The sequence below is a fragment of the Balaenoptera ricei genome, chromosome 20, assembly GCF_028023285.1.
Source record: "Balaenoptera ricei isolate mBalRic1 chromosome 20, mBalRic1.hap2, whole genome shotgun sequence".
NCBI lineage: Eukaryota > Metazoa > Chordata > Mammalia > Artiodactyla > Balaenopteridae > Balaenoptera > Balaenoptera ricei.
In genome coordinates this window covers 58753182-58777795 of record NC_082658.1, presented here as the reverse complement: position 1 = coordinate 58777795, position 24614 = coordinate 58753182, and the positions used below count along the sequence as shown (strand labels likewise).

Sequence of the window (24614 nt, the reverse complement as noted above, 5' to 3'; positions counted from 1 at the left end):
TTTCTCCATAAAAAGGGCCATACCTAGCAAGCATCTCAAAATGTCCTCACGGCCAACCCATTCCTAAGAATTTATCCTTTAGGAAGTTAAAGGCTATGCAAAGAAAGTTATTCAAAGCAGAGACATCTGTGTTAGATTAGTTACAAAAATTATGGCACACCCATAACTGGAATACTACACTACTACCAAGAAAACACACCATAAAGACTATTGACATTAGAACTAACTTTAACAGTGAGAGTTCTTTTTTAATCAGGCAATAAGTAATGTGTCTGATAAATTGTCATTTTAGTAAAGCACATGTGCATATGATAATCTATAATACACACACAGGCCACATTCTCCAGAATATCACTGGTGATTAATTCAAAGTGCTACAATTATGGGTGACTTTTTTCTTTTCCTACTTTTCTGTTTTTCAGCACTAAGCGTTTTTTGTCTCTGTTTTAATTATAGTCTCCTAGCTCCTCACATCAGAGCTTTCTAATCTGTTCTCTAAACCTAATCTTACTGAGCCCTAGAGAACAAGTAAAAAAATGGCCTTAAAAATACAAGTACGCATTGGCACTTTGACATACCTGCTAATACAACTTGGACATTTCCATATCCCTATCATCTTGTAATATTTCATAAGTTATATCATTTGAGATTTTTGAAGGTATATTTTTTTAACATCTTTATTGAAGTATATTGAAGGTATATTAATCAGCTAAGTTAACAATATTTTAATCTCCAACAAAACAGGAAAACACAATCTCCCCCCCCTCCCACATACACACAATGCCATGCTCCTGACTGTGAAAGCACAGCCTCCATGGGAATCTAAGAGTGGGAATTCCAGTTACACACCCACCTTGAGAAGGTTCCATATGGATACTCAAAAGGTGGCAGCCATACCGTCAGCGCACCTCCACCCCCAGTTTAGGGGAGGAGAGGAAGATGTGCTAATAATTCTGAGTCCTTCACGTGCCCCCAGCTTGTTGTTTAGCATTCTCTTTTATGCCATCATCCTTCACAGTCCTTGTACGAAAGGCCTAACCCACTATACACCTGCACTGCTTCCCTTCACAGAGAAGCTCAACGGCCACACGTGGCGCTGACAACCCTAGTCAGGGAGGGGAGTGTCTGCAGCACAGTAAGTCAGTAAAGGTACCCAGCACCTTGTCCAGGAGCTCAGAACACTTTAAATCTGTGCAATGCCCCAAACTCAGCCGAATCCACAGGGCATTTTTGTTCTTAAGCTTCAAATCCGTGAACATGTCAACAGGGGCCCCACGGAGACAAGTGACACGCAAACACTGTGTTGACCAACTCCAACCAAACTTTCTGTGCAGGCGGTCTGTGATGCCTTCTCCTGTGATGTGCAGGCCTCCCAATCGGACCCTTCAACATTCTAATGAAACTCCTCATCAGCTCCCCCAAGTTTTAAGTTACCGTCTCGCCACGCGCCCAAAGCAAGATGTTAGGATTTCTGGAAAACCATCCACATAAGGAGTCTTCCTTGTCAGTAGCCCTCTTTCTAGTGGGACAAGGCACATAATATGTAAACTTAGGAAAACCGTGTCAAGAAAAGTCGCGAAGCTTGTTCCGGTTTTCGTCCATACCTCGAGCCCACGCGGCGGCTCTGTGGAGGCAGAGGCACAGGCCAGAGGCGATGTTCTCACGGCGGCTTGCTTGAGCTCTAATGAGAAGCCAGAGTGCCCACTGCGCTTATATCACGTGCACGCTTCCTGCTCGGCAAACCCACAGCATCCTGCCATCATCATTTTAACTCCCCACCACCCAGAAATGAAATAAGCTCATTAACCATATTTTCTAATAATACCATCAGTATTTTTTCAATCAGTGCTTCAAACCTTTTTTATATGTACCACGGTGTTAAGAAAAGCACAGGTGCACAACACAATGAAGGAGAAACAAGGCTGTTCTTGGCTAAGCACCACTGACCTAGAGCTCTAGTGAGTGGCTCCAGGCCATAGGGCTAGGAGATGAATATTTCAGCCAACAGCAGTGCCCCAGTTGGGGAGCTACTAAAACACCCAGATCGGACTTCTTCTTAAAGAGTTTACTTAGAATAATATTATTAACCACACAACAAAGCCAGATTTTTGTCAAACGTTAACTTCTTCACTTATCTAATTTCTTTCCTCATCTGCCCAAAATACCAATAAGGATTCCCACACAGTCATAAATAATTAACTCTTCTAGACTCAATCCTTTAAGTTAGCAAGTAGATTAGGATACAGAAAGCTGTATTTTTTACAGACAATTTAGCATCATACTAGAGGTACCACTTTAGTCCTAGCAGACAGGACATCTTGATCCTTTTCACAATAGAAAATCAACCATCCACTGGCCAAAGTGATAGTGGATACCCACTCTTCTTTCCAGGTCACTATAGATTAGCCTGTCTAGAAAGCTTACTGATTCAAAGCTATACGTCTATTATATGCAGGTAGTTTTGCTACAGACACTGTCTGTGATATAATAAAAAATATACTTGGTATTTGTTGGAGGTTCCTGGCACAGAGCTCCTACAATCCTTGGAATTTCCTAAGTGATGAGCGTCTTTTATTATGCATAACAAGCCTCTTTCCACTATATCAGAGTTTTTGCGTATTAGGTGGGGGTGGGGAGAACCTCCAAAACTTCAGGATGGGAGGGCTGGTCTCCAGAAAAACCAGTCAAGTGATCAGAGGGTTATAACTTCCAGCCCCACCCACTAACCTCCATGTAAGGCAGAGGGTCTGGAGATCGAGTTCAATCCCCAAAGGCCAACGGTTTAATCAGTCATACCTATGTAATGAAAGTTTCATAAAAGCTCCTAAAGATGAGCCAGGGGAGCTTCCTGGTTGGTAAACACATCAAAGGGCTAGAAGGATGACAAGCCCAGAGAAGGTGTGGAAGCTCTGCACCCCCCCTCTCTCCACACCTTGCCCTGTGCATCTCTTCTATTTGGCTGTTCCTGAGTTACATGTTTCTAATAAATTGGTAAACATAAGTAAAGTGTTTTCCTGAGTTCTGTGAGCTATTCTAGCAAACAAGTGAACCTGGGGGCGGTGGGTAAGGGAACCCTGTAATCTGCAGTCAGCCAAGCAGAAGCGTGAGTAGCCTCGGCACCCCATTTGCAGCTGGATCTGAAGTCAGGGCAGCTTTATGGGGCTGAACCCTTTAACTTGTGAGATCTGATGCTAACTCCAGGTAGATAGTGTCAGAATTGAACTGAATTGTTGGGCACCCAATTGACATAGGAAAATTGCTTGCGGTCAGATAACACCTCAGAGTGGCAAAATGTGAAACACTGCGAAGTGAGGACTATTAAGACTTCCTGAAGGCAAAAGAAGTCACTTTCAAGAAATAAATCTTTCCTTATTTCCATTAATACCTGTAATTGATTTTTTATGCTATCCAAACCTATAAGCAAGCCTGCAGCTTGCACTGCCTAAAGCAGAAGGGAAGCTTTATTTCAAATATGGCTTCCCCAATTCTAAAACACCATGAGTAGTTTAGCAATAATTTAATAACTGCAGAGGAGGGGCACAAAGCCCCACACTACACAATTTTCAACTAGTCACCAAGAGCATACCACATTTGTTATATAACAACCCCTTGCTTCTTCGGGAACACAGTCAACATCTGAACATAAGCATTCTCATATTCATCTGGATGACTTTTGACCACTGGAAATTAGATTTAGCATTCTGGTGACTTTTCATAAAAAAAGCACCTGCGTATCACAGGAACTCAAATATTTCTTGAATAAATGAATAATCCAAGCTCAAGTTTTGATTTAACACCTTTAGGACAAACGGTTTCACTCAGACATCTTGACTGGGGGTTTTATCCATACTTCCCAATAGATCTAATTAGTTGCTTCTTTGGTTCTCATTAATCGAAAGATGCGTAACTAGAAGTTAAACAGGTTCTCTGAAAAAGTTAGCCAGCAAGCTTTAACGAGAGAAATGCTCCTAACTATAGAACTTCATGACACATGGATTAGTCGGCCATCCTCTGGCTTTAAAAAAAGATAGCTGGCATTTTTAACTGCCTTGCGCTGCATGGCCTGTGATCATCTTTTATACACTCAACCAACTTTTTCCATTTCAGTGCTGTATTACCCTATACATCTTTTTAAAGAAATTTTAAGTAATAATTCACAATCCAAATTCAAATTCAAATCCAACAGTGTTACTACCAAAGCAAGTAACAGAGGTGGAAAACGAATCAACATCCTCTATACAAAGCTAATATTGTATATGTATAAGCAATAACTACAGCACTATTATACTCCTCTCACCAACATCCAAATAGCTTCTTTGTACCCCACAGAATAATCCTTCCCAATTTAAAAAAAAACATTAAGATGTGACTAACACTTTCACTTCTTAGTGGACACAGTTAAGTACTATTTGTTGCCCATAAATGTATTCTATGAATTAAGGTTTTTAAAAGGTTAGAATAAAGTAAGATTAACAAAGAGAGTTAAATGGCACCCAAAGAGGATATACTGCACCCTATCTACTTTCTAAATATATAGTACATGAGAGTATCCTGACTGAAACGTCTCTGATTTGTTATTTACAAATTGTGCAAGGTCAAATCAGTGTTAGAACATCACCACAGGGAGACTTTAATAGTGTAGTTACAAGACAGGTGACTGAACAGGGATAGTGAAATGGGAGAGTTGCTTAAGAAAGCTGGAATCCAGTTTGGGACTTTTAAAGATCTCTTGATCTCTGGTGAAGTCGAAGAACCAGTGGGTATGTGAGACCAGTTCTGTCAAATTAAGATCAGTCCCAAACCGGATTCCAGCTTTGCTCATTAATTTATATTCACTGATTAGAATGCTCAGGTCCTTCAAGCATTATCTTGCCAGTACTTGGGAACCACAGTTAGTCATCGAAAGGCAGTTTGGTGAGACTAGAAGTAAATAGGAGTTCTCATCCGAGATATAAAAAACACGTGAGCTACTTGTGTTCCAGTTGGCAATTACCTTCTCAGTGACTGGTATGTACTTGTCCAACAGGTGTCATTATTCACCTTTTAGTAGTGACAATTTCTTAAGCAACTCTTGCATTTCACTAACCCTGTTCAGTCACGTACTTCATATCCTTCAGCACTGGTGCAGTTAAGTCATAGATGATCAATGCAATAATTTGCATTTGATAGTATGCCCCAAACACAAACTTTGTTTCTTGGTTGACAACAGCAACTATCTGCAGAGCCCACAAACGTTTAGAAACACAAGTTAACCAGTCCCAAATGAAAGAATTAATCTAGACAAAAATCACTGATGGTAGCCAGAACCATCAGGTGAAAGGCTGATGGGGAACTTTATTCCATATGAAACACACTGACGGCACCAAAGCCCACTGATCAATCTTAACAAGAGCTGCAACCAGAAATCGTATGCCTCCTGATACGATGCAACAAAAAATACACAGCACCACCTACCAAGTGTTCTTGCCAAAAATTTGAATATCTATGTGATCAAAGCCCTTATTTCTAACTACAAATTAATAGGAAATACAGGGCAATGTGAAACACTCATTACTAAAAGGATGTAATCAGCCAAATCCAAAATGTGCAAAATGCTACAAAAATATGACCCATTTTTTTTCAATGAACAAATGGCAAGAAAAAAGGAGAGAAGAGGGAACTACTATAAAGAAACTTAAGAGACACATGAACCAAATGCAGTATGTGTGTGGGCCTTGTTGAGACCTCAACTTGGAGCAAATCAACTGTAAATAAGGCATTTGTAGGGCATCTGAGGAAATCAGAACATTGAGTGGCTATCTGATACAACTGTTTTGTTTATTTAACAGTGTGATAATGGCATTAAAGTTATGTATTTAAGAGTCCTTATCACTTAGAAGATGTCTGACAAACACATTTGTGGGTGAAATAATGATAATCAGAATTAGCTTTAAAATTTTTTAGTAGAGATAGGTAGAGGGAGGAGGAACAAATGAAATAAAATAGGCCATATGCTGGTAATTGTTGAAGCCATGTAATGGGTACATGGGGTTCACTATACTATTCTAAGTTTGAAAACTTCTATCATTAAATGTTTTTAAAAAATTAAATAATGTGCTTTCTTCCACCCCTAACTATAAGAAAGTAGGCGGGACATAAATCTGAAGACATCAATTCGTTTTTAAGAGCCTGTACACAAATCTGTCCTCACACAGCGCATGGCCACCTTGTTCACTGACTCCCCAGTCTCCTGACCTACTGATCTTGGTCAGCTGTTCCCCAGACACACAAGTCGTTCGAGAATCCCAAAGCAATCCATTCTCTGCACCTGTCTAAGCCAGAATAATTCTGATTTTTTGAAAATACTTTCTCCCTAGTGGTAGATCCCTCTGTCCCTAGCTTTGGAGCCACAAGAAGGAATCTTTCCACTTAAATGTTCAGTCAGGCTCATTAGATAACGTTTTGAAACTCTCCAGGGCCAGAAAATCAAAAATGATATATAAATGTATGTCCAGATCTCATGACAATTTTCAAGTGAAGACTCCCCAAAAGCCATTTGGTTTAGAAAATCATTCCTATGAGTGCTCACTGCTTTCTTTCAAGAATCAATAAAACACTATGGTTTATAGCATGTAACCTGTGACCAAACCAAGGTCACACAGTCTGCTACTCCTTAGCTGTATGACTTTAGAAAATTCCCTTAACCTTTCTGTGCTTCCGTTCCTCATCTATAATAATTATTATACCTACTTCATAAGATTGTTGGAAGAAATAAAGAGTTAATAACTTACTTAGATAATTTAAATAAAGTGATAGATAAGATTAGATAAGATAAATAAAAAGCTTAGAACAGGGTTTGGCACACGGTAAATGAGAGTTATCTGTTATTATTTCTACCACATAGTTTGTCTATACATGTTCAATTTCTCAAAGACCATAAACTTCTTCAGAGTAGGCTCTAGATTTAATCCATCTTTCAAGACCCCAGTGCCTCTTAGCATCAGTGGTATAGATATGTTTGTTAAATGTTATATTTGTGCCTCTGTTTATTTAACCTTTTAAGAGGTTCTCTGAAGGGGAGTAAATATGTATACACTTGATTTTCACTTCTGATTAATGTTCACTGATTTCTACCTAGTGAGAAAATCAACACCAACATGGCAGGTGCAAGTTTCTTCTAGAACATCTTTTCATCTAGATACTTGTGTCTGGATTTTGAAAGCACTCATAAAATCATGCAGTAAGAATTCAAGTATTTACTATACCTTGTTTGAAAACCATCACCCTAAACTTATTAGCTAAGTTGAAAACCACTTTGATTAACTGGAGAGTTAGTTGGGAATAATTTCTGGAAACTTCTCACAAAAGTTTTGTCAAATATCCTTTCATTGCTCATAGTAAACTTCAACTGGCAAGTAAAAGGAAACTTTCTGCAATGTGGGAGAATCACTAATTTTTTTCTCATTCAAAAACACCACACAGTAAGCTTCTCCAAATGATTTTTAAGGTGCAATAGATATTTGAAACCTTCCTTCCTCTAGCAACAAAACCAATTTTCAGGAAGAATTAATGTTCCCACCACTTCCAAGATCAAAGATAATTAGGCAGCATTCCCCTTGGAATGGTACATGGTATAAAGGGGATGCATGAACCTTGACTCTGCCTATACAACGATTCTTGGGCTTCCATTAGTATAAAAGCTGTTGGAAAGCTTGGGCTTTCCCCTGGCAGTTCATCATGGTCCACAGACAGTGATGAATGTACTAGACGCTCAGTCCTAGGGGCTTACGGCAAACCCTGCAATAGTCTCATTTTGTAACTAAGTTCATCGTGTATATAGATTTAAATAAACCACGTTACCCTCCAGTAGTAGCAAATGTGGTCATTCTGTTTCTTAGGATTGCTGAAAAACTTAGGTGAGCTTAATAAATTCCAAACAATAAAATTTTAGTGATTGGGTATAGATTTTTGTTACATAAAATGGGAAAACAGAAGTTTAATTAGTTGAATGTTCTAAGCTCTTAGTTTTAAACACAGGACAGCTTGACACTCCTTCCACTCCTTCCTTTCCGTGGTTTTCTATACTCCACCTCCAGTAAAGTCAAATACTCTCTTGAGTGAAACATCATCTTTTACAGTATCAGGTCAGTAAACTTATTAATGACGTCCTCAAACTTCTGGAAAGATTCACAAAACACCCTTCCTCCTCTTTACTGTTTCATTTTTATTATTACCAATTTAAAAACAATTTGGGGTACTTATTTAAAGAGAATAGTTTCACAATGAAATGAAAATCTGTCATTAGGATACCTCCATTTTCCCCCCAAATACTTTGGTGTGCAGTGTTACCAAAAGCGATCAATACCTGTAATCTAATTTCTATTAGCGACTTCAAGGATAACAGTCAGCTCTGCAACATGTAATTTTCTAAATAAAGATCCTGTTGCTATGCAAACATTCTCAACTAAAACAATTTTTTAAAGCCATTAAATCTTTTTAGAGCTATCAAAAGTAAAAAAGGCAAAGCTACGGAAACTCAACACTACCAAAACTTGTCTTTAGCACTCAAGAACTCTACAGCCATGGGCGGAAAATGCACTGCAGTAAGGGGGGAAAAAAAGGCTAAAAGTGCCCTTGTATGAAAACTAAATTATTAAGAGTATTTGCCAAATTCCTAACTACTCTCACTTTGATCGGCACAGGATTCTACTAGGCATTTTCTGAGGAAAATCCCCATGCCCTGGGATCTTTAGTGCGTCACAATTCTCATACAAGCAAAAAGTCAAAATGCCGATCCACTAAGGTAAATTTGACATTTACAAAACCATGTCTCAAAAACTGTTTCTAGGCAAATCTCCTGCCCCCCTCGCCCCAAAAAATTGGTTTTATAAAGCAAAGCAAATCATATTCTAAAGAACTATGTTTTCAAGTTAGCTCATTAAAGCCACTGAGATATGATCATTCAAACTGAGTCATAAATCACATAAACATATTTACAAGTACAAAATCATTATCTCCAAATGGTAAATGACGAACTAATCAACCTTCTAAATGTAGGAGCTCTACATGGGAAAAAAACATTTTCCCCTGATGTAGTCTTACATACAGACCTTAGAAAAATTCAATTATCTAACAGTGTTAAAGAAATATAACACTGTTGGCTCAAATAACAATTTTATGTTAAATATATATTATCTTATATATATTTAGAAAACCAAAAAGCAAATAAATGCAGAAACTATAATTGATAAAAAAAGATCATGAAGTGCAAAGTGGATTTTTATTGAATTTCTATAAAAATCTGGTTCCAAAATTAAATATGCAGTCTCATACTATTTGTCTGTGTGTGTGTTAAAAGCCTACACACACATCACCAATAAAGCACCACTAACTCGTAACAGGCAATTGTAATAAACTGATTGGAACAGTAATGTAACAATATAAAAAATAAAAACTATGTGTAAGTCAAACAATAGGGGAAAATTAATCCTTCAGAGCTTCCATTAGTCATCAGAATCATCTTACAATAAGTCTTTTTGGTTTATGATGGAGAATTGAGCATTTGAAGCAGACTCAAACATAGTGGACTTTTAACAATATGTACTTTTGTGTTCTTTGTACTCTATCCCCTCCTACAACTACTGTATGCTATGTAATTATTTTTAGTGAATTAAACTGTAGTTTTTCTGAAAATTCTGCAACACCCTTAAAATAAAACTGGAGATTCTGGCACTAGAGTATGCACTAATAGGTAAGAAAACATCGCTTTGGTGATTTCAAGCCCTTTATTTTTAAAGAAATGAGTGACTACTTCTAACATACAGTTAATGGCTATATTCCAGAGCAAACTGGAAGACTGATTTTCTGCAAACATTACCAAATTGCACTTATAATTTTTACGACATGCAAATCATAGGACCAGTCTTGGGAAAGAGTGTTAATACATGTAAGCAACAGAAAACTTACCCTAAAATATAGGAACCAATAGTTCAAAAATAAATGCTGTCACCTTAGAGCTGGCCCTCCGTACCATCATTCCAGCTCCAACCCTCCCTTTCCTCAAGACTTCCACTGAGGTCTGAGCCAGCACAGACAGCTCTGCTTGACTCCAAAGCAGGACAGGCCATTGCTGGATCTCTGTCGTGGTCTCCAGTCAGGAAAGCAGCTATCATGAGACCCCGCAGCAGCCCTCACGTTAGTTCTCTCTCATGACAGAACAGTGGAAGCAAAGGTGCCCAGTGCATATGCGGTCCTGCACCACCTCACTCTGGGTTCAGCTACTAATCAATCTGCAGCATCAGTAGTCGCATGCTTGCAATCAACGCAGGAACAGCCCTAGCCCACTGCACTAAGAGCCCGCTAAGGGCAGAGACCTATTCTATTCACTTCTGCCCCAATAATCTCCCTCATTTGATGGTACCTATGTGTCCAACATGTGCTTTGTGAATGAATGTATAAAACTGTATGAATTCCAAAAGCTGGAAAATTAAGAGAAGGACCTCCCAAAGAGAGAGGGAGAAATAAAAGGGGAGATATGAGAAAGCAGTGTAAAGAGGTAGTGAAGGCAACCAAAAGTGGGCATCAAGTGGGAATACACAGTTAGGTTCTGCCACGTGTAATAAAGCAAGCAGCACTGCAAACCTATCATTTCTGTAACAGTGGGAGAGGGACAGTACCATTTAGAAAGTCTAAAGGCATTTTACATCTACCTACAGCACCATTTATAGTCACTGTATACACAATTTTAAATTTAATAAAATCAATGTTTCTCTTGTTTTATGTTCACAATAGGACTAAGAGAAAAAAAGCAACAATGCAAATGCAGTTTTAAATTTTTTAAATGTCAGCATTTTTCTTAAATTAGATTTTATGTCAATATGTAAATAAAAATTTAAAAGTATATTAAATATTAACAGAAATATTTAAACAGAAAGCTAAAAACTGTCATAGTAGGTGTGTTAAAATTAAAATATAGCATACAATAGAAGTTGTAAGTACATTACACGTAGATATGTATCACATATGTAGGTTCACTAAGAGCAGGAAATCATGTACTATTTTTAATTTAAGGTAAGAGAAGGATGACAATAATGCACCCATTAAACATTTTTATCCTAGGAACTAGCTGCCTTACTCTATTGCTCATTATATATTTATATCATGGATAAACCAATCAAGAAATAAATTTTTGTTAACTACTTTTCAAAGGAAGTCACAATGTTCAACCAATGGAAATTAAACATTTTGATTCCATCAGAAAATTTTAAAACAGCAGAAATGTTTTCTCCAGGTTAAACTTTATTTCGTTTGAACTAACTTACTTAAGAATGATACATATCAGAGGATCTAAAAGGTACAGCATGGTGACTACAGTTAACAATACAGCATTATATACTTGAAAGTTGCTAGAAGAGTAGATCTTAAAGGTTCTTACTACAAAAGAGAAATACTAATTATGTGAGGTGATGGAGGTGTTAACTAACCCTACTGTGGTAATCATTTCACAATATGTAAGGGCAGCAAATCATCATGCGTACACCTTAAACTTACACAATGTCATATGTCAACTACATCTCATAAAGCTGGGGGGAAAAGACAATGATGTACATCAAAAGGCGGTCGTGGGAGTTCCCTGGTGGCCTAGTGGTTAGGATTCCAGGCTCTCACTGCCGTGGCCCAGATTCAATCCCTGGTCAGGGAACTGAGATCCCACGAGCCTCGCGGCACAGCAAAAAAAAAGAAAAAGCGGTCATTATTCTTCCCCACTCTATGAGTCAACAAGCAGAAGATGAATACATTATATTTTGGGATATATTTATGTTAACTGGAAAATAGCTTTCTTGAGTTGGCATTTTTTTTTTTTTTTTTTTTTTTTTTTAAATATTTTATTTATTTATTTATGGCTGTGTTGGGTCTTCGTTTCTGTGCGAGGGCTTTCTCCAGTTGTGGCAAGTGGGGGCCATTCTTCATCGCGGTGCGCGGGCCTCTCACTGTCGCGGCCTCTCTTTTGTGGAGCACAGGCTCCAGATGCGCAGGCTCAGTAAATGTGGCTCACGGGCCCAGTCGCTCCGCGGCATGTGGGATCCTCCCAGACCAGGGCGCGAACCCGTGTCCCCTGCATTGGCAGGCAGACTCTCAACCACTGCGCCACCAGGGAAGCCCGAGTTGGCATTTTTTTAAACTGCATTTTATACAAATGACATTTAAGTTTAAAATGCATTTGTTTTAACTTTATAAATTATGCTTTCTTATAGAACACCTATTCTGTAGTATACGAAGACTGGCGCCCTAATATACAACCCTAGTCTAAGGCTTCCCTGGTGGCGCAGTGGTTAAGAATCCACCTGCCAATGCAGGGGACACAGGTTTGAGCCCTGGTCCGGGAAGATCCCACATGCCGCAGAGCAACTAAGCCCATACGTGCAACTACTGAGCCTGCACTCTAGAGCCCGTGAACCACAACTACTGAAGCCTGCAAGCCACAACTACTGAAGTCCGTGCACCTAGCGCCCGTGCTCCGCAACAAGAAAAGCCACTGCAAGGAGAAGCCCGTGCACGGCAACAAAGAGTAGCCCCCTCTCACCACAACTAGAGAAAGACCGCGCGCAGCAACGAAGACCCAATGCAGCCAAAAATAAATAAATAAAATAAATAAATTTATTAAAAAACAAACAAAAATCCTAGTCTATATTGGGGGGTGGGGAGGAGGAAGAAAAAAATTTTGTTTTAAAGAAAAAAATTAAAATTCATTAAATGTATGCTTTAAAATAAATCAATTTTAAAGCATGAGGTCTCAGAATACAGTTATACTGTATACTTTCTGCACTCCAATCTTAAAAGTGAACTTTCCTCAACCTGTGATTTAAATTATGGCTAAGTCCAAATATCTATGTACATCTTTCTATATAACTATATACATATGAATAGGTGTCTTTCTATACCTGTATACATCGTTCTAAATCTAGTATATCTGTCTATATCTATATACATCTTTCTATATTTACATACATTTGAATACCTACATATATGTTTCTCCTATTTCAATTGCAAGTGAAAGCAAGAATATAACACAGTTGTTTTGTTTTTTTTTTTGTATTTGGAAAATGAATGAAAAATGGAAGCTCTTTTAAAGTAAAATTGCCATGGTTGGTTAGTTGAAACAATAGTGGACACATTCCCAATACCAAGATGGATATGAAAAAATTAGGTAGCATAATATCATAAAATTTGTAGCTTACTTTGTGCCTTTTCACAGAAGTTTATCTGAAAGCCTAAAGTAAAAGAGATAAGTTCCAGTTCATTTACTGTAAATCAAACAAACCAAAATTAGAACATGACATAGCATTTTTATATTACATTCAAGAACAGTTCAAATCACATAACCTCCACTATCACAGATAAAACTATAACATACGGGCTTTCTTCAAAACTCAGCTCTTTCTGACGTAATTGTACTTTATTATATGAAACTGAAATCAAGTTTAAATTATAAGAGTTACGTTGTCTTTACCGTTAATTTTCACATCTATTCAATAAAAAGAATAGCTATTAGCCCTTGGAAGTTAAGAACCACTTTTAAGACAGTTTTATCAATTTCTTCAATCTACAAGTTCAGAACATATCACAAGCTATTTTATTAACTCAAATTACTGACTTGGAATTACTCGATTAATTACTATCCCTGATTCAAAAACTTTGGTAGTTGATAAATTGTGAGAGCTAAACACACATAGCAACATTCTGCCAGTGAGCGAACCTCAAATGATAAGACAGTGAACTACTAAAGAGGTGCTTAAATTCCTGTGAAGTAGGCCTGAAAAAAGACCATGTCCCTAGAAACGGTAGGTAGGACTATAGCAGTTATAGGAAGAAAACCTGTGAATTCTCCTTAGAAACATAAACATATTTTCCAAGTTCAATTGGGCCTGGTTATACCTTATGCATATATTTATACAGGTGTAATTTTGTAAAATGCACCCAGTAAAGTAAGCTGTTCAAAACAAAAGCCTTCCCAAAATATTCATTTGCCATCATAGTCTATTGTGTGAATTTCTGGTTTTCTTAGTGGTCTACCTATGCTTGTGTTTATTATTGCTTTGGGGAGCAAAATGGGGAAAGCATATTTAGAATGAGTATCATTCAAGCTGTAGTTATATAAATTCAATCAAAACTTGCAGGAAAAAAAGCCAGGACTAAAAAGGATATGTTTAAGTAGTCTTTCCCATCCAGCTATTGAAATTCCTAGGATTTTAAGATATAGTACCTATAATGCACAAAACCTGGAAAATGGCTAATGTAGCTACTCTGACATGAAGGTACCTTTGGGGCACATAAGTAACCCACTGCCTACTTACTACCTGATGGCAAAGTGGGAGGAAGTGGGAGTGGAGACTTCAAGGGACAGAAGTCCTGGGGGCAAACTGGAGGCAGTGCCCTGACACCTGTCTCTACTGCTGAGGCCCCATACATATGCTGCCCGCCCCCTTGCCCCCCACCAGATGTGCAGCAGGAACAGACATCAGAGGCAAACACAAACAAACAAACAACAACAAAAAATGGATCCTGTGGATCTTATAAGCCTAAGCAACTAAACACCAGCCAGCCTCCTACCAGGCAAAATGAGCTGGCACAAGTCAGGAGGAAAGGGAGCTGGCAGCTGGCACTGTGGAAGCAGCAGTGGAATAGGAAACACGGAGGAGCCTAGCCGCAGCTCAGAAGCCGCAGCTCAGAAGCCCATATCCCACCCCCTCCGCTGGAAGAGGGAACGGAAAATTCACCTGGAGACCAGAGAGGAAGCTGGTGAAACACTGAAACAATTTCAAGGCGATGGTTACTATTCTCTTTTTAGCTGTAAATACAGTCAATAGTTGCTACTGGGTAGCAAAAATAAAAGGTGAGCAAAGAGGTGAACTAAATGGCAAGATGAATGGGGAAAGGAGCAAGAAAAATAAATCTGAAAGGTATGTGAAAAAGAATGAATTGGATCTGTATAGTTATATAAAAATAAGTTAAAGGATAAAAGTATAATGAATAGGAAAAAATTTAAGGTATATGTAACTGGGAATGTTAGAGTATCACCAATTACTCCCCTAACACATCAGAAGTTAAGCCCACTTTTAAATGCTAAAAAATTCTCAAAACTTGAAGTTCTGTCATCAGTACAGAATCCATACATGTAGCTAAAAGGGAAGGGGTGAAATTCTCAAAGCATAACTACAGACTTACTCTTTCTACCTAATTATGGATGAAGTGACCAGATGAACAGATTCTAAGGACTCATACCTACATCTATCTCTGCATTATTTCTCACTCAGAAAAGACTTGCTAACTGACAAGCACAGGCTACAGTAACTGGAACAGATGGCTCACCTTTTCCTTGGGACTCCATGTAATCTTATCAATTAAATCAGATAAAAAGCCATTACCTAAATCTTTCTAGACCTCTAAAAGACTATATATACACACACACACACACACACACACACACACACACACACACACGGCGGGGGGTGGGGGGTGGGGGGGGAGAAACTCTATATAGAGAGATTATATATATGGAAAAGAACCCGGGACTTCCCTGGTGGCGCAGTGGTTAAGAATCCGCCTGCCAATACAGGGGACACGGGTTCGATCCCAGGTCCGGGAAGATCGCACATGCCGAGGAGCAACTAAGCCTGTGCGCCACAACTACTGAGCCTGCGCTCTAGAGCCCGTGAGCCCCAACTACTGAGTCCACGTGCTGCAACTACTGAAGCCCGCGTGCCTAGAGCCCATGCTCCGCAACAAGAGAAGCCACCGCAATGAAGAGTAGCCCCCGCTCACCGCAACTAGAGGAAGCCCGCGTGCAGCAACGAGGACCCAACGCAGCCAAAAAAAAAAAAAAAAAGAACCCACAAAGGTCAGAGAGTTGGTGCTTACAGTACAGACGTGGGAAAGTACATGGCCCCAGCCCAGTTTCTTTTCATTAAATCTCAGACCCCCAAGAATAAATATTGAGATGTACAGGGCAGGGTGCTAGTAGGCCTACCAAAGAAATAAAGCTCTGTGGGGCTTTTTCCCCTCCTTTTTCTCACCAGGACTCGCCCACCACATTTTCCCCTCATTCTCACCGTCCAACCTCAATCTTGAGAGTCCTTAACTGGCCATAACTGGAAACCTGCAATTTACTGTATTTACCAAATAAAGTGAGCTTGTCTGTATCCGTTTAAAAGGCTGTTTAGGATGTGTATAAGTGTATATTAAAACCAAAGGCAGGGCTTCCCTGGTGGCGCAGTGGTTGAGAATCTGCCTGCCAATGCAGGGGACACGGGTTCGAGCCCTGGTCTGGGAAGATCCCACATGCCGCGGAGCAACTGGGCCCGTGAGCCACAATTACTGAGCCTGCGCGTCTGGAGCCTGTGCTCCGCAACAAGAGAGGCCGCGATGGTGAGAGGCCCGCGCACCGCGATGAAGAGTGGTCCCCACTTGCCGCAACTAGAGAAAGCCCTCGCACAGAAACGAAGACTCAACACAGTCATAAATAAATAAATAAATAAATAAAAGAATGTGAATTTCTTTAAAAAAAAAAAAATTTATAAAAAAAAAAAACCAAAGGCAAAGAGTATTTGAGAAAGTAGAAAACAAAATGAAGAATGTCAGACCAGGGTTCTAGTTCCAACTGTGAAACTCAAACGAGGCATCTTGCTTGAGCCCCCGTTTCCTCATTTATATATAAAATTAAGAATAATATCAAGTAATCTTAGAATTTGAAACAGCGTGCCCATGTGTAATTTTGATTGTCTAGTGGCCCTCATGGGGCACAGCAACCATCCGCACTGCCCTTCGCCTGGGCTGAGGGTGTAGTGGGGGGGGAGGGCGGGACAGGGGCGTAAATAGCTTTCCACCTCCTCAGTAGTGCCTTATAGTTTCCTGGACACCCTGGATTCTGGTAATGCTGAAAAGGATAATGAACTCCAGTATGAAGCCACACTGACACAAAGAAAATCACAGCTGCCTGCCTTACTGGGTCAGGCCCACAGACCAAGCTCCCAAATCTTCCTTCTGCCACAAGCATGAAGAGGCCAGCAGCTTGCCGCCTTCCAACTTCAACCTCAAAATTTTGGCATGTGCCTTCAACTGTAAAGTTACTCATAGTATACCATTCTGACTCTAACATCTCAGCATTTATCTAAGCTTATCCAAACTTTGTATTTTCATTGTACTTAGAGTGAGTTCCACAAGATTTCCTGCTGTGTTACTTCCTTGAGCTTTCCTGACTTCACCTTTCTCAAACTTAAAAGGGACCCACCTTCATTTAGTAATTCCAGGTTATTTGCGTCATCCGGAACCACTCATGATTTTATGAATACTAAGCTTTTCCACATTTTAAAAAATTCAGGATCTTGTCAGCCCTCGTATGCCAGTTTCTTTCCTTCCTGTGGCTGATGACCACCTTATTCACTCTTCGGTTTGTAACTAAGCACTGTGTTACCATCGAGCCCGTTCAAGGAAGCCTAGTACACCCGGGAGAGCAACTCATGAACCATGTGACTGTGGGCAAGTATCTAACCTCTATGAGCCTCAATTTTCTCGTCTGTAAAACAGAATAATAATACCCAAAAGTGTTTTGTGATGATGAAATAAGGTAATAAATGCAACACAGAGCCTGGGATAGCGCAGGTTAATGTTATCAGAGTCATTATTATTCCTGGTCTCTCCCTCAGGTGAGCAACGATTATGGCACCTTCCCTATCAGACCAGCTTAACCCACACAAAACCAGTCCCTCTCCTTTCATTCCCAGTCACCAAGAGAGGTAAAAGCAAAGGATTCCACACTCTGCCTCTCCGTTACAGCCCTTCCTACACCCAGCCTGCTGTCCTGAGGACTTAACTCCGGAGTGGGTACTGTCTCCTGGCAGGAACCTAACCCAGATCTCAGGGACACTGGCAAACGCATCAGGAGAGCCATTTAATGTCGCTTATTTTTCAGCAAAGTCAGGCACAGATAGACACACATATATGTATGTCAGATGTATAACAGAGATCTATCTGGCAACCCTCTTCTAGCTTCCCCCTTTTGAAAACTTTGGGTGACTGCTGGTAAGATGAGCTATAATACAGCTTGAAAGAGCTGCTGTGGTGTCCACTTCCACCATCCTTCCCCCTGGTGGGGAATGACATGCTGTCCTTCAAGAATCAAGCCGTGCACGACGGGACTGCCAGCTTCTTTGTAAAGGTCCCCCTTGAGCTGCGCTAACTACTGGCCCCAGTGCTCCCTCTCACTGCGTGGCTGCTAAGTCAGGCCCATCTCCTCTCTCCTCGCCCTTGAATCCTTTCTACAGGGTCACGTTAATTCTCAACCTTGCCAAGAGTGTGAAGAGACACATGGAGACTTTCTGGAGTTGGGGAAAAGGGCCAGAAGCTAACCCATGCCCATTAGCAGGACAGTAAGTTGCCCAGATGACAAATTTAACCAGGATGGCAACGTATGCTATTAACTCCTATGCTAAGTGGGTGCCTTTTCCACACTATGCATAGTGTTGAAAGAGTTCTAGTACCTTTCAACATCTAATTAAAGTTTTCTGCTTGCCTGTAGATTTGCAATCAAAATGCCCCCAAATTCAAAGTGCCAGGGTAAATGCCCCAGCAAGTTCAGAACTCTGCAACACAAAGAAGCATCAGGAAGCCCTGAGGCTCCAAACTCAACCCAAACATGGCTGGATGCGTACAGCTTCCACCCCCTGACTGAAACCTAAAATAATCTCTTCCTTCTATTCCGGAATCTGCATCACTTCTGGCAAAGATTCTTCTCTCAGACCTGAATGGCTGAAGTGACTTAAATAGAGCTCGGAGAAGCTATGTGAACCTGGGCAGAGGAGTCGAAAGAGCAAAGGCTGCCTGTCACCAGGTGGATTAAAACCCACTTCAACTAGGGCAAATTCCTTACTTTAAATGTCAGTTCCCTAATATATGAAAGGGGACCATGCCCATCTACCCTTAAAGAGCACTTATGAGCATCAAATTAGGTAAAGACAGTGAAAAAAGAGCTGTGTTAACTATTAGTTTCCCTTCTTAATTTTAAATCTGAATTAAACTTCCTCAGGTTGTATCATGTGGGCTGTCTCTATCTCCTAGAGATGCAGACTGACCTGAATTATACGTGATGGAGTTGATTTTGACCTCCAGACCCCTAAAAATAAGAAAAACTCTATGGGCCCAAATCAACCCAGCTTCTCAAATTAGGTAAGAGAAATGGAACGGAAAAAGAGAAATTTGCAAAAATAGAGACATGACTCAAAATACAGGGTTCACTAATATCCCATCTTAAACAAGTTTCAACACACACTCACACTCTAATAAGGGACATTAAAGGAAAATGTGAGAAAATAAGTATCCTGAAAGCGTTATGTTTTTCTACTTTTTTAATTTTAATACTAGGGTTGCTCTCCTTTTTAAGGAACATACAGAAATGCAATATGTGCTCTGAGGAGGGACCAATTTCCTGACCTGGATTTTATTTATCAGGCTATGTCAAATAAATGGTGAAAGAAATAGTGTGCAACACAGTGGGAAAGGCAAGCAGTTCTAGGGTTTGGTACCTTGTCCACTGTCTGCACAATTCAGTTCTTTAAATTGGGATAAAGGCACCCTCCTATGGCTCTTGAAAACCACAAACTAAATGGTAAAAATAGAAAGACAGTCAAATACAATCACAAATAGGGCATTTCATACTAATGTTTTTATTCAAATATTATTGGGAGAAAAAAGTATACTGATTTTAAACCTTCACTTTTTCTTAACAGATATGCTTCATTACACTTGAAAGTTCTGTGTGTTTTCTTTTATTTTGTAAATATTTTTACTGAGGTATAATTGACAAACATTATATTAGTTTCAGGTGTACAACTTGATTCGCTATTTGTACATATTGCGAAATGATCGCCACACAGTAAGTCTAGTTAACATCTGTCACCACACATAGTTAAATAATTCTTTTTCTTGTGATGAGAACTTTTAAGCTCTACTCTCTTAGCAACTTTCAAATATGCAATAGAGTATTATTAACTATAGTCGCTATGCTGTACATTATTTTGCACATTTTTAAAAAGTAAAATCAAGCTATCATCTTTTTACTTAAATTGATATTTATAAAATGTTCAGCTGAGGGTAAATGGGTAAGGACTGGACTAGTCCATAACTTTTCTGTTATACATCTATATCTGAGACTCAAAAAGAAAAAAAGAAAAACTACCTACATGAGCACATTAAGAGAATCTGAGGCACTTACAACATACACTTTATAACCAGTTCCTGTAACAAGTATTTTACAAATGACTCCATGTTTTTCAGACTCAATTATAGATTCTAACTATTCTACACATTTTTTAAAAACTGACATTTCTCAGCTATCCAAGTAAAGTTTAAGGAAAAGTTTTATCTTCCCCTGCTTTAAGTCTCCTATAATAAATTTAACTTCTTGTGTTCATGAGATTTTTAAAAATCTACTATATTTTAAGGGTTTAGTAACTAAAGCATTTAAATAGCCATGTCTAATAGCAATCCTTATATACGTATAGATATTTCATAATTTTCAAAGCCCTTTCATGTGCATTAATCTAATAATGTGATTCTCACAACAGCCCTGTAAGGTATTATCCCTATTTTAACAGATAAGAAACTCAGATGAGTTCAGAAAATGTAGGTAATTTCCCCAAGGTCACAGAGCTTGTACACAGCAGAGCAGTTACCTGAACCCAGGGAGAATAAAGACTCATCAAGAATACTCTGACCAGAAATGCTCAATAATGAAAAATGGAAATAAACAGGGTAGAGAAAAGGGTAGGACCCAGTAATAATGAAGCTAAAGAAACTGGGTGATGGATCATGAGGGGTTAGGGACTCATCTGCTAATAATGAAAGAGACAATTAGACCATTACAAATAAGAGTACTGTTGCTATTAACAATGATGATGGCTAACATGTATCAATCACATCCTTACTGTGTGTCAGGCCCACACTTTACATGCATTCTCAAAGTTCCTGTAAGGTAAGCATTATTCCTGCTTCCCAACTGAGAAACTGAGGCTTGGAGAGGTTAAGTATCTTGCCCAAGGTCACAAAATTCTTAAGTCCCGATGAGGGGATTCAAATCCAGGACACCAGAGCTCTGGCTTAACTCAAGCATTATTATATAAAAAAAAATAATTCTCAACTGAGACCACTCTTGGGCCACAAACCTCAAACCATGAAAAAATGTGCAGGGTGACCCAGTGCCCAGCACGGTGCTTCTCACACAGAACGAACACCAATGTCTGTTATATGACATGTATTCCACGCGTCCCACAGCTAAACCCTGCTATTGGAAAGAGCTTGGCCATTAAAAACTCCCAGAGAGACAGTGCTCTGGGGGTGGCAGGTGACCATGCTTGGGAGTGGCATTTACCAAACATCTTCTAAGGACCTGAAGTATGATCTTAAGCCAAAGATCTGATAGGTGAAGTAAGGGAGGTTGGGCTCTAACATCACAAGACAAAAAAGATCCTACACAGCTGCTCAAGCTCACGCTTTGTAACCTGGGTTGTGCGAGAGAACGTCTTGAGAGTTTCAAGCGCTTCTCTTCATTCTGAGTAATCAAGAGAGGTTCAAGAAGATACGACAGGTTCCTGAGTCAATCAAGGCTAGACACAGTACTGATAAAAGAAAATTGATCAATAATTCAAAGAGAAGTCTTATGTCCTCCCTCTCCCTTTTAAACTGGGTTCTGCTTAGCAGAAGATTCAGTTTACTGGGTATCAAAACTCAGGGGTGTGAGAGGAGAATGGAGCGCATCAGAATAATTCCTAAACACGATGACTTTCTCGGAGTTCCTAGAACACTCCAAGCTCTTTCCCACTTTGGAATCTTCACACACACTGTTCCCTCCACCTAGAACCCTCTTCTTTATCGTAACAGAGTCCTGTTTCCAGACAGGTCTTCTGTGACCATCCTACCAAAGCATACTGCCCCCTCCCCCATTAACTTCTAACCCAGCTTGTTACCTTCATAACACTTTTCTCAATTAGCAATCTTTCTTACTTATCTGCATGTTGTCTTCCCTCCCCAATCCTATCAGGAGGGTAAGCTCCATCAGGAATGAGACCGTCTGACTCACACTTTTCTATATACCCAGCACTAGAGCACTATGCCTGGCACCAGGCAGATGCTCAATAAACATTTCTGAACGAAAATTAATTTCTACAGCTTTTTCGAACTATCAGCCTCCCTACTCATCCCCTCCCGCCCCCACCCAAAAAAAAACCTTGCATTTTTATAAGCTTTGTAAGTCACCCGTTTGGGATATGCAATATAATCTTAAATTGTCATTTTGCTGTTTCATTTCACCACCACCACCACCGAGACTGTAGAGCTGGAAGATCAGGAAACCCATCCTGTACTTCATCTGTATATTGTACAACACAGTGGCAGCCAATAGCTAATTTAATTTGAATTAATTATCTGAGGGCCTGCACAGAAAGTGTCCTCTGAGCTCTGACATCATCCTGTCTATATATCTATCACTGTTCCTTACGTATATCCCATGGGGAAGGGAACAGGGATATAAAAATGAATAAAATCCCGCCTCTGCTTCATGAATCACCCTCTCATAAACCCGAAATACTCAACAAACGTCAAACCTAACTAGACAGACAGTTAAGATAGACCTCGGAGCCCTTTAGGAAGATTTTAATCAAAGAGTAACCATGGTCACACGGACCACGAAGGGTACCCCAACTGATGCTGCTAATAATTTAACGCAAGCAAGTCTGCGAAAGTTGTCAAGAGATTTCTGAGATTTCCTGTTTTCAGAAATAACATTACTACTCAAAATTCCCCAGTAAACGCAAGGAAACGGTCCCTCATGGGCTGGGGCCTGGTATTTTCACAACAGCCCCTGTCAAGAGCCACCACACAGAGCTAAGAAGCATTCCCACCGGGGAAAGCCATTAATTAGGAGGGCTGCTTCAGACGTCCAGTCCCCGCAGAGAACCACTCTGACCCCTGCCTTTCGATTTCCCGGATCTCTGCATTTCAACCGAGCTCCCTCTGTTTCATTTATTTATTTATTTATTTGGTCTGCATGCCAGGCTAACACAGAAACCCCCGGCCTCTCCCAGGCCAAGGGCTGTCTCATCACCTTACAGGTGGCACGGGCCTGAACACCCCCGCCCCACCCGCCCAGCGCGCAGAAACCCGCAGAAGTTTGGAAACCGAGGGTCCAGGAGGACCGCGGAGCCCAGAGGTCAGGCGGCGGCCGGGCCCGGCGGCGCCCGCAGGGAACCAAGATGGCCCTGAGCGGGCCCCACTGCGGCGGCGGCGGCGGGGAGCCGGGCCGGGGCGCCAGGGCGCGGGACCGAGGGGCCGAGTGGCCGAGGGGCGCGGGGCCGGGACGCCGCCGCCGCCCTGGGCGGCCGGGACCCGCGGGCCAGGCCCCGGGCGCCTCCCGCCGCCGCAGCCCGGCCGCGCGTTCCCGGAAAGGCGGGCGGGGCGCGCCAGGTAAGCGGCGGCCACGGCGGGGGTGGCCGCGGGGCGGGCCCGGGCCAGGTGGGCCCCCGCGGGCGGCCGGGAGCCCGCCGGGCCGAGCGCGGGCGGAGGCCGCGGCCCGGGCCTGCGCGGCCCGCCGCCCGGAGCCAGGCCGAGCCCGGGGCGGCCGGCCCGGGGCGGGAAGCGGGGAGGGAGGGAGGCGGACCGGCGCGGGCGGCTCGGTGGCTTCCTCAGCCGGGTCCGGGGGCGTCCGCGGCCGCGGGGACAGGCCGCGACGACGCCGACGGCCGCGCCGGGGGGCCGGGGTCTCGGCGCCGCCGCCTTCCTTACCCTGCATGCTGCTGACGGCCGGGTGGCCGGGCGCCGGGGACCCCACGGGGCCCGGGGTGCCGCTGCCGCTGCCGCCCCCGGAGCCGCCGCCGCCGCTCGGGCTCGGAGCCGCCATTGTTGGGAGTGAGGAGCCGAGCGGCGCCGCGGCGGCTGCAATGCAGCAAGCTCGGCCTCTCGCACGACCGAGGGGCGTGGCCAGCGCCAGCCTTGGTCACGCCCCCGGCACGCCCTCCGGCACGCCCCCGCCCGCGCCTGACGCGGAGGCGCACCAGATGCTGAGCGGCAGAACTGCCCGGGTCGCCGGTGCGGGACCCCAAAAGCCGGCAGAAGTCCTGCACCGGGGCTGCGGGCCCGCCGCGGGGCCTAGAGCGGTTTGCGGAGGAGGAGTGTGTGCATTTGGGGTATAAAAGGGTACACAGCTTTTATCATTCCTACAGAGGTCTGTGACCCCAAAAGTTTCAGAAGCCCCTTGTTGGAGTCTCAGAACCCAAAACCAGAATCGTAAAACTGAAAGGGATCGCAGAGCTCGCGCTTCTTGTCCAGTCTCTGACACGGCACTTCGAGAGGGGACTTGGCTCTACCTGTGGTTCCATCTGGAGCTCCCGCTAAGCCTTGCCTAACACCCTAAGCCTCTACCCTGCCCTGGGAGATCCTAAGGAATGCTACTGAAAGTACCGTCAGTGGACCCATACCAAGAAGACTGAATCAGAACTTACATTTTAATAATATCCCCAGGTAATTTGTATGCACATTAAATTTGAAAAACAGTATCTTAAGCACGCAAGCTCCCTGGCCTCCCAAACTAT

At 41.7% G+C, this 24614-nt stretch overlaps 1 protein-coding gene across 3 annotated transcripts in view; it reads right to left on the bottom strand.

Annotated features, from left to right (window-relative positions):
• The window catches only part of MAP2K4 (mitogen-activated protein kinase kinase 4), a 105508-nt gene extending 81585 nt beyond the window's left edge, over nt 1-23923 (bottom strand). The window contains exons 1-2 of one of the 3 annotated variants that reach the window (XM_059907714.1): nt 23809-23923; nt 13218-13250 (exon numbers count right to left, since the gene is read on the bottom strand). In XM_059907714.1, the coding sequence (XP_059763697.1) occupies nt 13218-13250; nt 23809-23923 (148 nt within the window). The remainder of the gene's footprint in view (nt 1-13217; nt 13251-23808) is intronic. The other 2 variants (XM_059907716.1, XM_059907715.1) reach the window with 2 other exon arrangements.
• Nucleotides 23924-24614: the final 691 nt, after the last annotated feature.